Below are 14,866 nucleotides of genomic sequence, written 5' to 3' on the forward strand. Positions count from 1 at the left end.
TGCAGATCAAACTATGATCACTGAACCCAAAGCCCTGCTCGTAGCACCATTTTCGGAGCCAGGTGTTGATCTGTCCGATTTTCTTGTTCACCCATTCATCAGTCCCCAAAACTGGAAGGGCAGAGAACACAATTTGTGCTCCCGAACCCTTGACAAGCTGTCCCAAGGCCCTGAAATCTTTCTTCATGGCCCTCAGACTTCTACTCTCCAGCTCCTCACTCTCTACCTGTACGATCAAAAGAGGGTAATAATCCGAGGGCCGTATCAGGCCAGGAAGCTTCCTGGCTATATCCTTAACACGGGCCCCAGGGAGGCAGCAGACCTCCCTGTGGGAAGGGTCCAGCCTGCATACGGGACCCTCAGTTCCCCTCAGAATGGACCCCCCTATGACTATTGGCCTCCTCCTGCTCTTCACAGAAGCAGTCTTAATGCATGAGCTGGCTGCTTTGGCAACTCCCTGGATGGGGCTTTATCAGCATCCTTAGTTCCCTCCTCATCTGTCTCCACAGGCCCATATCTGTTCTGTACGGGCACCTGGGGGGCATGGGGGGTCTGGAGGGGGCTCTCCTGCTGCCGCAAGCAGGTACCCACTTCCATTCCCCCAAATCCTCTCCTAGTTCCCCTCCTTTTGCCTGGTGACAAGAGGGCAGGGGATCCTCTACCTCTCGTGGAGCCTCCTCCTGCTGCTTTTTCCCTAGGGATGGCGGGGTGTGGCTCCACCAATCAACCTCTTTCACACTCCCGAATGCTCCTCAGTCTTTTCACTTCTTCCTTAAGCTCAGCCACCAGGCTGAGCAGATCATTTACCTGGTCGCAGCGCACACAGGTACTGTCTTTGCTGTCCGCCTGCCAGAATGACAGACATTCCATGCAGCCCGTCACCTGGACAGCTGCATGTCTCTATCATCAGCCTGTCTCATCAACTGATGGGAAAAAATGCAATCATCACCATCAGCATGCTAGTATTCACAAGCTTACCACAATGAAGATCTTAAGTGTATCACTGAGGCAGGCTGAAAGACTACAAAAAGAGTGCCCAAAGCCTCTGTCCCTGAATGCCAAGTGCATTCAATAAGGTATTTGGGAATACCTGAAGTAAGCTGTCCTGCTTCACCTTTGAAAACCATTTACGAAGTCCAGTGGACAAATGTTGTGGCTTCACCCCGGTGGGCAGCTCAGCACCACCAGCTGCTCAATCACTCCCCCTCAGTGGGATGGGAAAGAGAATTAGAAGGGTAAAAGTGTGATAACCCATGAGTTGAGATCAAGACGGTGTAATAGGCAAAGCAAAAGCTGGGCACTCAAGCAAAGCAAAATAAGGCATTCACAGAATCATAGAATCATTATGGCTGGAAGAGACCTTTAAGATCATCAAGTCCGTCCATTAACCTATCACTGCCAAGTTACTACCATGTCCCTCAGCACTACATCTACACATCTTTTGAATACATCCAGGGATGGCAACTCAATGCCATCAACTCAATGTCATCAGGTGTTCAGCCATTGACAGGAAAGCAGGGCTTCATCACACATAACAGTAACTTGGGAAAACAAGCACCATAACTGCGAACACCTCCTCCCCCTCTTCTACCTTCTTCCCCCAGCTTTTATTGCTGAGCATGACATCATATGGTATGGGATATCCCTTCGATCAGTTCAGGTCAGCTGTTCCAGCTGCGTCACAGAATCATTGAGGTTGGACCCTTAAGATCATTGAGTTCAAGCGTCGACCTAACACTACCAAGACCACCACTAAACCATGTCCCTCAGCACCGTGTCTACACACATCTTTTAAAAACCTCTAGGTGACTCGACCAGTTCCCTGGGCAGCCTGTTCCAATACTTTGACAATTCTTTTGGTGAAGAAGTTTTTCCCAATGTCCAATCTAAATCTGCCCTGGTTCAACTTGAGGCCATTTCCTCTTGTCCTGTCACTTGCTAATTGGAAAAGAGACTGACTTCCACCTCGCTACAACCTCCTTTCAGGTAGTTGTAGAGAGCAATAAGGTCTCAGCCTCCTTTTCTCCAGACTAAACAATGCCAGTTCCCTAAACAATCCCAGTTTCCTCAGTTACGAGGAAATAATACCCTTCACTAGCTTTGTTGCTCTCGTCTGGAAGCGCTCCAGCACCTCAATGTCTTTCTTGTCATGAGGTCTTGCAGTGTCCCTTCCCATCCTGCTCTCTGGTGGGGTGATGTGAGGAGCAGAAAAGGCCATGATGCTGTGCAAGCACTGCTCAGCCATAACTGAAACATCCCCGTGTTACCATCAGCACTGTTTTTGTGACAAATCTAAACCACAGCACCATACCAGCTGCTATGAAGAAAATTATCTCCATCCCAGCCAGACCCCATACAACAAGCTGTATCAATTGTCCTGGTGGCAAACATTAATGAGTTGTACAGTCAATGGAAGCATGCTTTTCCCCTAACAATTGGTCCGTCCTTTGTTTTGGTTGTATTGAGACCAGATCTGCTCTACTCCAGCAACGCTTCCCCCCACCGCAACAAGTTTCCTTCAGTCAGATGCTGCTGGGAGCACATCACCTTGTTCCTTGCGCCCTGAAAGGGACTGGGAAGGGAAAGCGCAGAAAAAAAATTCCCCCTTTGTCTTCAATAGGATGTGGTAATGAACTGAAAATGCTTTTGTTTCCTTCTACCAGGAACATGAGGGCCACCCCTAGATAACCTTGCTCATCAGGCCTTAGGCAGCTGACAGCAGGGCTGACTCAACCCAGCTGCCATAAAAGCTGTACTTCATTGTCTAAGGGAAGAAGTCAATCGACAGGGACTTTCACACAGCATCTACGCCAAAAGCAACCACAGCAATGTATTAAATTTTTTTGCAAGGTAGTACCTGTTGAATTTATTCCCTCCAATAAATTCAAGGGAATGAATTTATTCATCAGGCTGATTCTGAGACCTCTTCTGCTGAGAACCTCATCCCTGAGAGATGCTGAGACCCTGTGCTCCCCAACATCTAAGAGAGACCAAAAAAAGGTGTTTCAGGTTGGCTACACATGTCAGAGAGAGCAGAAAGGGCCCAGCACTTCGCTGAGGAGCTACGACCACAGCCCGAGCAGAGAAAGCACCCATCCCTTGCAGAGAGCAGCAGTCTAAATAAGTCTCACTGAGTGTCACTTTATTAGTGAAAATACACTGCAAAAATCGTGTGCATGACAAACTACCCACAAGAAAAATGTCAAGTGCTTGATTTTTTTTTTCCCTCTTTGATTATCAGCCTGTTTGCATGGGCCATTTTTGCTATTGCTTCCTCCCACCCAAGGGTCTAGCCGGGAGCACACTCACTCCTGCTTTACTACAGCAGAAGACTGCCTTTGCTGGGCTTACACAGAAACCCTCCACTAGCCAGCCTTGGAGGGTTTGTCACATAGCCTGCACCCTCGGGCGACACAGGCAATCTGCCCTGAGTCTGTGCTGTGAAGGGACAGTAATAACCTCAGCCACTGGATCAAAAGGGACTGCAGTTAAAAAGGAAAACCAGCTCTTGCGTCTTGAAGAGGAGCATGCACTGCAGGGCTGCGGTGTAGACACCCTAGGACAGAAGCAGAAGCTACAGAGGGCTCCTATCAGCCTTAGTTAGGGCCTGCTATATCCATTTAAGGAAGAAGTGCTATACACACAAGTGGTTTTTTCCTCCCCATCTGAACAGCAAGGAACAACTGAGAGCAAGGGAAGACCCCTCTTGTTCCTACCTCTCACTTAGAGGAGTGCTGAGAGATCCCCGTTATATTGTTAAGAGATACAGCTGATAATTGCCCTAGGAAGATAAAATTGTGAGTCAAGTGAAGGAGAAAACTTATGCCCCTTCTCCAGGATTTCATTATTCATGCCAGAAAGAGAGAGTTCTGGTCTCTAGCCCAGCATCAAAAATGACACCTGCCACCCTACTTCTTCAAGCACAAATCAAAACAAACACAGATCTCTCTGTATGCAGGGCCAACACCAGAAAATTATGAGAGTTGTAGAATTACTAGATGACTCATACCATTCCTTATACTACCTCCTATGAACCAAGGAAAAGCTTCGCCAAGCTCTCCCAGGCAGCTGGCATTCAGCATTTGTCAGCCCCAGAGCCACACAGCACCGTCTGCTGCCTGAAGACAGGCAGTGCTAGTGTAGGTAATGAATGCCTGCTTGAAGAGGTAAACTAACATCCCAGAGACAAAATGGCAAGAAAGGGATCAGTGAAGAGTCTGGCCTTTGCAGAGCTGAGATCAGGCAAAACTCCAGTAGAGTGAGTCCTGCTTTCAGATTCCCACTTGCAAGACCCAGAGGCGTTATCGGATGATGCCCAGAAGAAGCAGGGGCAGAGCGGTCCACCCTCCACACCACCCCATGGCTCCGCTGCTGGCACAGCATCGCTGCGGGGGTTGATGCAGGGCTGCAGCCAGCACGGTGAGTCCCATCGCCAAGCCAGGCTAGTTTGGCTCGGTGGCCTGTGAGAAGCAGGGGCTGCGAGAAGCCGGTTGCGAGGCTGACACTGGGGTGCATTGTGCAATGTGGGTACAGAACCACGGGCTCACCCCTCCATCACCGCCACATCCCTACCCTGTACATGTGGGTCTTCATGCAGCTGGAAGCAGCTCCTAGCCAAATCTCAGCGCTGTGACTGAATATACAAGGAAGTACCCAAGGAGCTGAAAAAATATTCAGCCAGACATTAAAATCATTAGTGATGAAAGATAAAGCTTCTTAGGGTATTATTTACCTCCAGGCTGATGGAAAAGCTATCCTGCTCATTTGGCCTCATTTGCCATATCCCCAAGGAGGTACATAAGCTGCACAATGCCCCACTTCACTGACTCGCTGGGATTCCTCAGAGACAGCAGCCCTCTTTTCCACTACACTGAAATCCAAAAATATACTTTTTCAATGTTAAGGACTTGCCTCTTCTTTCTTTGGGGTTGGGAATGAGTTTCTTATTAGACAGAGGATCATACCCTTGCCCTCACCCTCACCCTCTCCAGCCCACCCCTAGCCCAGACATTAAAGTAACATGCCACAGACCTCTAAAAGGAGACCCCGTTGTAGGCTTACCCACAGGCATTAAAAAAAATCAGGACACATCACATGGCAAATGACTCAGGCAGCAGACTACCAATTTAAGCCACGGTTGAAGGGGTTTCACCTTAGAGGTAGCTGAGTCTGGTGAACTATAGGAACCAGGGCATGGCCCATCCCTGGTTCTGCAGAGGGACACCTGGGGAAACCTTGCCCAGAGTCTTCTTGCCTGTCTATGCACTGGCAGGTCCACCTGGGAGATGGCCAACCACCCACGCATGTGTGCGTGCGCACTTACAGGCTCTGAGCATGGGTCTTTGGTGGCCACCTCCCAGGCCCTCAAGTCCCTCAGACCCTACATGGCTTTGCCGTACTGGCGATCAAGATCTCCTGTCCTACTGAGCAGCCAGTCCAGTCTGAGCTTCACCAGCTGGTCAAAACACAGGCTTGGAACAGGGAGCACAGTTGCACCAATATATTTTGATGCCCACGGAAATACGATTTAATAAGAGTACAGGACAGATTGCAGTGATGAAACACGATACTCAGGCAGGCAAACACACCTGCCACTCCTTACGTGCCACTGAACCCTTTTCTCCCTTTTCTTTCTGTTTTCCCACACTTGTTCCTCCCCTGATCCCTCCATTTCCCCTTCCTACGTTTATTCCCCTAAACATCCCATAGGAAGTTTCATACAACCCCTAGGTTCTGCTCTGCACCATCCCCAAATTCTCCTCCCTCTGCATCCCACCGTAAGTCTTACATCACTACAGGCCATCACTGCCCTTAGGCTTCATGACAGTGCCAGGAGAGAGAGTTGCCTTCGGTAAATCGCCTTGGTGGACTTTGCAGAACAGGAAGAGGAGTGGAAACAGTTTGTGTCAGAGTTGCTGCCTCCCATCTGATCAGACAAGCTCAGTTTTTGGAAGAGAAACGCATATTGAACTGAGGACAAGGAGACACGTGCAGCAGAGGTGTTAAAGGTCACCGAAAGCTTGTCCCTGGTAGGGGTGAGCTCACTCCTGGGCACTGGAAAAAGAGGAAGCATCACTTGGTCTGGGCAAAGCAGAGGCCAAGGTAAGGCCTGTGACCCGCTCTGACGTGTCTGAATGCAGGGAGCCACAAGCTTCCCTTGCTCCTGCTGTGTTGGGATGGGTTGGGGTAGGGTTAGGCAAAACACGTCCCAAGGACACAGTGCTTGAATGGAGTCTCAGAAATCCCACTAGCTCTGGGCAGATCCAGAAGAAATTACTTGTAGCCAAAAAAGAATGTGCCAACTGAAGATACAGAAACGACCGTGGAGGACTCCAATGTTGGATTATGCAGCTGGTGCCTTTCTTAGGCCAGCAAACGTGAGCAGGGTTAAAATGTGGGTAGGAGGGGAGGGTGTCTCACAAAATTAGGGGCATGTTAGTCCACGAAACACATGAATGAGGCTGAGCGAAGAGGCAGTGCCTCGCTGAAGGTGAAGAAACAGGCATGGAAAATCCATTTTGCACTTCCAAAAACTACAAGCTCTGTGGACAGCTATATGTGGAAAGAAGCAGGGCACCTGAGGTGGCATGAGAAGCTCTCAAGCACACAGGCTACATCCGAGCTTCTGGCTTTGAAGAAGGAAGGATTAAGAAGCCATGACGGACTGTCCGGACATGCCACAGATAGCAAACCATCTTGGAATACGTCATCAGGCACCTGTAGCTTGGAAGGACTTTGTCCCTGGCAGCACACAAGGAGGCTCCATGAAGGAACTAAGGTGTACAACAAGTGTCTCCAGAGCTTCTTTCCTTGTAACTGAGCATCAACCAGGATTGTCAGCTCAGGGTGGCGTGGAAAACATAAGTCTACAGCTGGAGATGCAAAGCTCTCGGCCTCTGGTGAGAAGAGGAGGATGACCAGCATGCACATTTAGGTGTCTTTGGTACTGACTGGAGGAGGTTGGACCACAGGCAGAGGGAAATGGGAGGACCTGAGCATGCATGGAGGAGAATGAACACGGAAGAAGAAGCGTGGATGGAGAGGAATAAGGGTGATCTGTGGGGAAATGGAGGGGAATGGAGGAAACCCAAGGGTGCATGGAGGGAAAGGGAATGAACCTAATGGCACGTGGGGTTGACCTAGACCGGCTACTGCACCCAGAAACCTCCTTTCTTGCCCCAAAATGCCCCTTCCCCAGGCCGGTGTCACATTTTCTGCACCGGAACACTGCAAGGACCTCGCCGCCCCTCTGCACTCCGGTAACCCCGCCGGGCACGCACACATGCCCCCCCGTTCCCGAACACCGCCGAGACATCCCCTCCCGCGCCCTGAGGCCCCCGCTCACACCCCCCCACACCCCCCCCGCCCTTCTCGCGCCCGGGAAGCCCCGCCCGGCCCGGCCCCGCCCCCCCCCGCCCCTCCCGCCGCAGCCGCCGCTGGGTCTGGGCCTGAGGAGGCGGTGGGCCGGGGCGGCCGCGCCGGGGCGGGGGCCGGGGCCATGCTGGGCAAGGACTACATGCTGGCCATCGTCCTCGTCAACTGCGACGGTCAGCCGCGCCGGCGGGCGGGGGCCGGGCTGCGGGGGGCTGGGGCTGGGGCTGGGGGGGCCGGGACCGGGGGGCCGGGGCTGCGGGGCCGGGGCTGCGGGGGCCGGGGCTGCGGGGCCGGGGCCGGGGCGCGGGGCCTGGAGCGGCGGCCGCGCCCCGGCTCTGTCCGCGGTGCTGAAGGGGCCTCCCGGGGCCCGCGCTGGGGGCGCCCGGCCCGGCCCGGCCCATCGCTGCCTCCCCGCCCCCGCCAAGGTCGCGGCGGGCGCCGCCCCCGCTTTCCCCCCCGCTGCGGGGCGGGGGTCCCGCGGGGCGCGGGGGGCGGAGCGGGGCAGCACCGCGCGGTGCCCGGGCCCTGCGGATGTCGGGCTGCATTCCCAGGAGCGGAGCTCGCTCCCGTGCTGCAGCACCGGCTCGTTTCCGTGACCTCTCCAGGGCTTGGGGCGCCAGGAGGAGGGGGTTAATCTACCCAACCTAGCTGAAACCCTCCAAGGGTGCTTTCCTCCTCCTTGGGTCTGTCCCCAGGCCCTTTCCCCGGCCAATCTGGGAAGAAGCTGGTCTCGGGTACCACGGGCTGTTGGCAGAGGGCTGGGGACCGCATGCTGGCAGAGGGAGCTCTGGGCTGGCAGCACCAGGCCCTGCCTGGGCATCCCTGCAGGGTGCCTGTGCTCTCTGAGCCCCTGCCACAGTCACCCCATCCCTCCGGGTGCCGGTGAGGCACTGCCTGCACCTAGCACTCACCCGGGGTCGACCCCCACCGCAGCCTCTCTGGCGTCATGCCAAGCCTTCCCTCGCCGTGCTTCTCTCCTGGGCCCCGTGCCCAGCCGTGCACCCAGAGGCCACCGCAGGACCCTTTCACTGCTGGGTGAAGCTGCTCATTTCACAGGGCACCCTACAGCTGAGGGTCTGTCCATCCCCTGCCCCCTCCCCATCCCTTTGCCTCACACTCTTCCTCTGCACAGACAACCTCTGGAGCGACCAGAGCCTGGAGACAGACCCTGACCTCCCCCCAGGCTGGAGGAAAATCCGAGACTCTCTGGGCACCTACTACTGGCATGTGCCGACCGGCACAACGCAGTGGCAGCACCCTGCACACACCACCAACCTGGGAGGGCACCCGGAGGCCAATGGAGAGGAGACATTCCAGGGAATGGTAGGGGATGTGGGCAGGGCGGTGGGGGCTGGTGTTGGATCCTACCTCCTGGCAGGACCCTGCTGAAGGGCCCTCTGGGAGTCGCTGCTCGGAGCAGGCCTGTCTCTGTCACCCTGAAAGCCTGCTCTGCCCATTCCTGGCCAGGGTTAAGCCTCTTGAAAGGCTCCAGTGTGCCCCAAGTTGGCCTCATCCTGGCTATGTAGGATGCCCACAAGCTGAGGTGCTGCTGTCCAGGAAGGGAGGGCTCCTGCCTGGTGCCTCCTGACAGCCTCCCTTGCTGCCTTCATGCCTTTCCTCTTCTCTCCCAGGACTGCCAGGCCCCCGCGGCGAAGCACTCGGCAGAGGACAGGCCCATTCCCAGCCCCATGGCTTCACTGTCCCGGAGGTAGGGCTGCCCATGCACTCTGCTGGCTTGTGGGGCACCATGGTGCCCCCCATCGCAACAGCCCCACACATTGGAGTCAGCAGGACCGCGCTAGTCACCTCCATGGAATGCCTCCCAGCTGGTGGCATGGGGGAAGGGGTGTGGTTTGCCGGTGCCAGGGTATCCTGATGCTTCTCTGGGTGCCCCAGCTCCATGCTGCCAAGTGGGAGCCGTGCCCTCACCACCCCGTCCCTCCGCAGGACCTCGCTGCCCTGGCATGGAGATGATGTCCAGCACAGGGCAGAGCCCGCCTCCAAGGTACCGCACCCGGCAGCTTCACCGCGGCACCGTGGGCTGGGGCTGGCGGCGGAGGGGGCAGGCAGCAGCTGGCAGGGGAGACAGGGATGGGAACGAGAGCAAGGGTGACCTCGCTGGGACAGTGAAGGGTACGGGATGGGGGTGGCTGGGCACTGAAGCCCCACGTGTCTCTGCTCAGTGCTTTGCTGTGCGCTCGCTGGGCTGGGTGGAGATCCCCGAGGAGGACCTGGCACCTGGCAAGAGCAGCATCGCCGTCAACAACTGCATCCAGCAGCTCTCCAACAGCAAGGGCTCTGCGGAGAACCGGGGCGAGGTGGGAGCCTGGGACAGTGCTGCCAGGCAGGGTCCCACCCCAGGGCCACTGCTGCTGGGGCTGGCTTGTCCCCACTGATAGGGACCATGCCGGGGGGGGGAGGGGCAGGGACCAGTGCCAGTGGCAGAGTCAACTCTCTCCACGTTGGGCATCCATGCAGTGGTCCCAAGCGTGGAGTAGGTGGGTCTGACAGGGCTGTCCCTTGGGAACAGTGCCAGGGGTGCCTGGGTGGGCTGTCCCCACCCACGGGAATGGTACTTGGCGGGGAAAGGGGGCACGGCTGTCCCCACGCTTGGGGCTGAGTAGGCCGGGGGATGGGGGTGTCCCTACACCCAGCTGGGTGCTGGGGACACCCAGGTCATCTGCCAGGCTGAGGGAGCCGCTGACCCTCTGCAGGGCCAGGACCTGGTGATGATCCTGAAGAAGGACACCATGAGCCTGGTGGACCCCCTCAACCGCAGCCTCATCCACCACCAGCCCATCCTCAACATCCGCGTCTGGGGCGTTGGCTGCAACAATGGCAGGTGCCGGGGGCCGGGGCAGAGCCGGGGGCTGGGGGGCGGCTCTGCCCGCTGAGGGGAAAAGGCACCCGGCAGTAACCTGTCCCTTCTCCTCCCACCCTGACTGCTGCCGTGGCTGCAGGGACAGGTAAGAGGGCAATGGGGCCGGGGGGCAGCATGGGGAGGGGGCTGCCTCTGATGGAGTCTCACTGGATTGCTTGTGGCCTTGGCAGAGACTTTGCCTTCGTGGCCAGTGACAAGGACACCTGTGTCCTCAAGTGTCACGTCTTCCACTGCAACGTGCCCGCCAAAGGCATCGCCAAGGCCCTGCACGAGATGTGCTCCAAGGTGGGATGCAGGGGCCCCGGTGTGTGTGGGCATGGCCTGGGGGGGGTCTTGGGGGTGAGGGTTGGCAGCAGGACCCCTGTCTCTTGCAGATCGTGGCTGAGCGAGCCATAGCGAGCAGCGGGCCACCATGCGCCACCACACTGGAGTCCGTCTCCACTGAAGACCTGCCGCTGCAAGGTACCGTTCCCCCGGCCCTTGGGCAGTGGGATGCTCAGTGGCCAGAGCCCTTTGGCTTGCCCAGCTGCGTCCCCAGGGTCCTTGGGGATGGGGGGGACACGGGAGGGTCCCTCCGGGGGCCCCCCCACCTCTTGCTGTCCTGGCAGTTGATATCCTGGAGGCGGTGAGGCAGTCGATGCAGACCTACGAGGCGCTGTACATCGGCAGCCTGCCGGTGCGCAGGGCCATGGGTAAGCGCGGCTGGCCCCACCGTGGCAGGGGGACAGCTGAGGACCCCCTGCCGTGGGGCTGGCTGACAGCACTCTGCCTGCGCCGTGCCCAAGCTGGGGCAGGGGCTGATGGGGATGGGGTCTCCTGCTCCCCAGGGATGGATGTGCTGAACGAGGCCATCGAGAAGCTGACGAGGGGCCCTGGGCGGGAGCGCTGGACGCCCTCCCTCATCCGCGTGTCCGACACGGCCATGAGGGTGCACCCCGTGCAGGTGGGGAGGGGGGCAGGGGACTCTGGCTGAAGCGGGCACCCTGCTGCCCAGGGGTGGGACAGGTGACCCCCATGGGGGGCCCGGCCTCCTGGCAGAGGGGACCTGGCGGGGGTGGCATGGCTGCCCGGGCTGTGGCCAGGTGTGGATGGGCCCACGGAGTCCCTGCAGGAGGACGAGGAGGCGGCGCACATCTGGGAGTGCCAGGTGCGGTACGTGACCTTCCTGGGGGTGGGCCGGGACGCCCACACCTTCGCGCTCATCGTGGACACGGGGCGACGCTTCCAGTGTGCAGCTTTCTGGTGCGAGCCTGACGCCGGCACCATCTCGGAGGCGGTGCAGGCAGCCTGCATGGTGAGCGGGAGCGGGGCGTCCCCCAACCCCGCCAGCTCCTCAGCCCCCTGGGGACACCCGGGGGAGGAGGCGAGGGCTGGGGCTGGGAGAGGGCAAAGCTGGGGGCTGGGGTGAGACACAGCCCCGGGGAGGGCAGGAGGGGGCTGACCGCGTGGTGCCGTGTCCAACTCGTAGCCATGCTGTGTTGGGTTGTGTCCAGCCCCACGGTGATGCCGTGGCGTGTCCCGCCCTACGGTGCTGCCGTTTTGCCCGTGACTCCCACAGGCACGCTGCGTTGTGTCTGACGCCACGGTGATGCCACGTTGCATCCCACCCCGTGGCGGTCATGCGGCAGGGGGTCAACCCCCGTGGCCAGCGTTGTGTCCCACCCCACAGACAACACCACGTCGCGTCCAACCTCACAGCGATGTCACCTCGTGCCTGACCCCCGCAGCCGCTCTGTGCCCTGTCTGACGCCGTGGCCATGCCGTGCTGCGTGTGACCCCCCCCGCGGCCATTCCCTGCCCCTCCTCTCCCCGCAGGTGCAGTACCAGAAGTGTCTGGTGGCCGCTGCACCGGGGGCTAAGCAGAAGGGTGCGACAGGCCGGGACCGGCCAGGCCCGGCGGCCGCGGGGGACGCTGCCAGCGGGGCGACCAAGGCCAGCGGAGGCAGCGGAGGGACGGCGGGGGCCGGTGCCCGCAAGCGGGGCCTCTTCTCCTTCCTGGAGGCCTTCCGCCTCAGGCGAGCCCTCCTCCACACCCCATAGCGGGCGGCGGCCGGGGGCCGGGGTAGGGGCCGGGGGTCGGGGCCGAAGACCCCGCCCCCGCCCCCCGCCCCCTACCCCGTCCCCCGGCGGGGCGGGGCTGCCCGTCGCCCCGCCCCTTCCCCTCCCGCCCCCGCCCACCGGACGGAAGGGGCGGGAACGGGCGTGACGTGGCGGGATGGCGGAGCTCTACGTGAAGCCGGGTGAGGGGGCGCGGGTGGACTTCCGGGGGGAGCGGGAACGGGGAGCGGGACCGGGACACCCCCCCCCGGGCCTGACTGTGCCCTTGGCCGCCGCAGGGAACCAGGAGCGTGGCTGGAACGACCCCCCCCAGTTCTCCTACGGGCTGCAGGCGCAGGCCGGCGGGGCCAGGCGGACGCCCCTCACCCGCCGCCCCCTCCCGCCGCCCGCCGGGGCCCCCCCAGGTCAGCACCCGCGAAGCCCTGCCCCGAGCAGCCGCGCTCCGGGCGGGCCGGGGCCCGGCGCAGCCCCCGCCCCACCCCGGGCTGACGGGGCTCCGCGCCGGCGCCTCTCCCCTGCAGGTGCCCCCCCGGAGCCGGGCAGCGCCGCTCCCGCTCCTCCGCCGCCCCCCCCGGCGCTGGGGCCGCCCCCCCCCGGGCCCCTCGGCCCCGCACTGCGAGCGGAGCGCGGCCGGCCCAGCCCCGCCGCCGGCCCGGAGGAGGAGTGCGGCCTGCCCGCCGAGGCGGTCCTCGCCCCGCTGAGGGAGGCCCTGGCCGCCTGCCGCCCCGCCGTGCAGGTGAGGAGGCCCCGGCACCTTCCCCCGGCTCCTTCCGGGGGCGGCAGCGGCCGGGGGCTGCCCGTCCCCGGGCTGCCCGTGGGGCGAGGGGCCCATCCCCGCCCCAGGGGCTCCCCGGAGCCGGGGTGGGGGCAGGTCCCCCGTCCAGCTCATCTCTGTTTCCAGAAACAAGTATGCGACGACATCGCGCGGCGGCTGACGGTGCTGGGGGATGCCTGGGCTCAGGGGAAGCTGTCGGCCCCGGTGAGGAAGAGGATGAGCCTCCTGGTGCAAGGTGAGAGGGGCTGCATCGGGGCAGGGGGCACCCAGGGGAGGCCTCCCCCGCAACGCCTGACGGGTTCCCCTTTCCTGGCAGAGCTGCAGCAGCGGCACTGGGAGGCAGCTGACGAGATCCACCGCTCGCTCATGGTGGACCATGTGAACGAGGTGAGCCAGTGGCTGGTGGGTGTCAAGCGCCTGATCGCCGAGTCGAGGAGCCTGCCTGCTGTGGAGCCGGCTGCAGCGGCGGATGGCGGCTCTGAAGCCGAGCCTGGCCAAGAGGATCCTTGATGCCAGGGACAGGGGTGTGGACTGTGAGCCCTCACTGCCCAACGGGGTCTGGGCACCTCCGCTGCCTCCCACTCCTCGTCCCAGAAGAGGGCATTTTAATCATTGTGACATTTTGGTGGTGATTCACTACATGATGTTTAATAAATAGCACTAACCTGCCCCTGGTTGCAGCCTGCCCTGGGGTTCTGGCGCCTGACAGGTCCAGGTTCTCTCCCAGGAGCAGCAGGAGACGGGACTGTGGGGCAAGGGTGTTCCCAGCCCACGCGAAGGGAAGGAACGCCCCTGGCAGCACCCCCACCTTCGCCCAGGTCGAGTGGGCAGCGATGCGTTTCCCTGCTGCCCCGGTTGGCAGCGGGGGGAGACCCACAGCAGCCAGCACAGGGCCCAGTGCTGCTGCAGGAGGAGACGGCCCCTGGAATTCCAGGCTGGCTGGGGAGGGTGACCTGCCGCCAGCCCACAGCAGGGCCAGGGTTGGTGCGGCAGCCTGTGCTCCCATCTGAGCTCCTGCCCATCCGGGCACAGCTCAGACATGTGTAGCCTCAGCGCCAGGGAGATCCCGGGAGAAGCATCCCTGTGCTGGCACTGCCTGCCAGGTCAGGTAGGCCCAGGGTGTTAACGTTTACCCTGGAGAGCAGGGAGACTTCACTGTGCTGCTCCCTCCCTCCCCTGCTCGCTGGAAGGCCTCGCTAGTGGCGCCTGCGTGTGGCACCCCAAACCTGGGAGCAGGCGCTGAGGCCCTGCATTCACCACTCCCAGCCCGCAGGGTTTCAGGGCAGGAGGGAGAGATTCTCTGCACCCTCAAAGGGCTCCTGGTGCTGCTTGGCACCTCTTAGGTTCCCTCCCCGGCGCTCTGAGGACCCAGCAGAGCCCCAACACAGAGATGCACCAGGTCAGCGCAGGGGTTTCATGGTGTTTATTGATCAAGCATGAGCTCCTAGGCAATTGCACCAGCCAGTTGTGCTAGAGCCTGAGGTGTCACACATCCATCCCCAGCATCAGAGAGGGCTGCAGCCAGCTGGTCACAGTGCCAGCACCTCCACGAGGCCCAGGAACAGGCCCAGCCACGGCCTGGAGACAGGGAGCTGGAAACTCAGATCTCCATCTCAAACTGGTCTTGATCTGCAAGGGTACAGAGAGATACAGGGCCAGGGTTAGGATGGGGCCAAGAGAAACGCGCAGGCAAAGGGGGCAGGAGCGGGAACCGGGGCTGGGCTGGGATCTCCCCTTGCCCTTGCAGCCAAGCAGGAACCCCATTCGCCAGGCAGTGC

General features: G+C 60.2%; 3 protein-coding genes across 12 annotated transcripts in view; 2 read left to right on the forward strand and 1 right to left on the reverse strand.

Annotated features, from left to right (window-relative positions):
* Positions 1-7,386: 7,386 nt before the first annotated feature.
* Positions 7,387-13,434, forward strand: APBB3 (amyloid beta precursor protein binding family B member 3). Its single transcript, XM_063349219.1, is given in 14 exon segments — positions 7,387-7,547; positions 8,507-8,697; positions 9,006-9,082; positions 9,322-9,379; positions 9,558-9,692; positions 10,089-10,216; positions 10,335-10,340; positions 10,426-10,540; positions 10,630-10,717; positions 10,864-10,947; positions 11,083-11,549; positions 12,071-12,495; positions 13,215-13,323; positions 13,405-13,434. Coding segments are annotated over 12 exon segments (1,623 nt in total). The 5' UTR covers positions 7,387-7,498; the 3' UTR covers positions 12,296-12,495; positions 13,215-13,323; positions 13,405-13,434.
* On the forward strand, positions 12,471-13,598 carry SRA1 (steroid receptor RNA activator 1). Its single transcript, XM_063349417.1, has 4 exons — positions 12,471-12,717; positions 12,934-13,049; positions 13,215-13,323; positions 13,405-13,598. The coding sequence occupies exons 1-4, from the start codon at positions 12,471-12,473 to the stop codon at positions 13,596-13,598; spliced, it is 666 nt and encodes a 221-aa protein (XP_063205487.1).
* A 904-nt stretch (positions 13,599-14,502) lies between these two features.
* Positions 14,503-14,866, reverse strand: part of ANKHD1 (ankyrin repeat and KH domain containing 1) — a 123,078-nt gene continuing 122,714 nt past the window's right edge. For 9 of the 10 annotated variants that reach the window (XM_063349203.1, XM_063349207.1, XM_063349208.1 and 6 more), the window contains one exon: positions 14,503-14,717. In XM_063349203.1, the coding sequence (XP_063205273.1) occupies positions 14,574-14,717 (144 nt within the window). In that variant the 3' untranslated portion in view covers positions 14,503-14,573. The remainder of the gene's footprint in view (positions 14,718-14,866) is intronic. The other variant, XM_063349209.1, reaches the window with a different exon arrangement.

This window comes from Chroicocephalus ridibundus, chromosome 11 (assembly GCF_963924245.1).
Source record: "Chroicocephalus ridibundus chromosome 11, bChrRid1.1, whole genome shotgun sequence".
NCBI classification, from domain to species: Eukaryota; Metazoa; Chordata; class Aves; order Charadriiformes; family Laridae; genus Chroicocephalus; species Chroicocephalus ridibundus.

Excerpts from the sequence above, each read along its gene's own strand:
- SRA1 (XM_063349417.1), top strand. The coding sequence starts at position 12,471 with ATGGCGGAGCTCTACGTGAAGCCGGGTGAGGGGGCGCGGGTGGACTTC. Across the intron at positions 12,718-12,933 it reads GCCCGCCGGGGCCCCCCCAG|CGGAGCGCGGCCGGCCCAGC; the intron begins GTCAGCACCCGC and ends CCGCACTGCGAG. Across the intron at positions 13,324-13,404 it reads GATGAGCCTCCTGGTGCAAG|AGCTGCAGCAGCGGCACTGG; the intron begins GTGAGAGGGGCT and ends CTTTCCTGGCAG.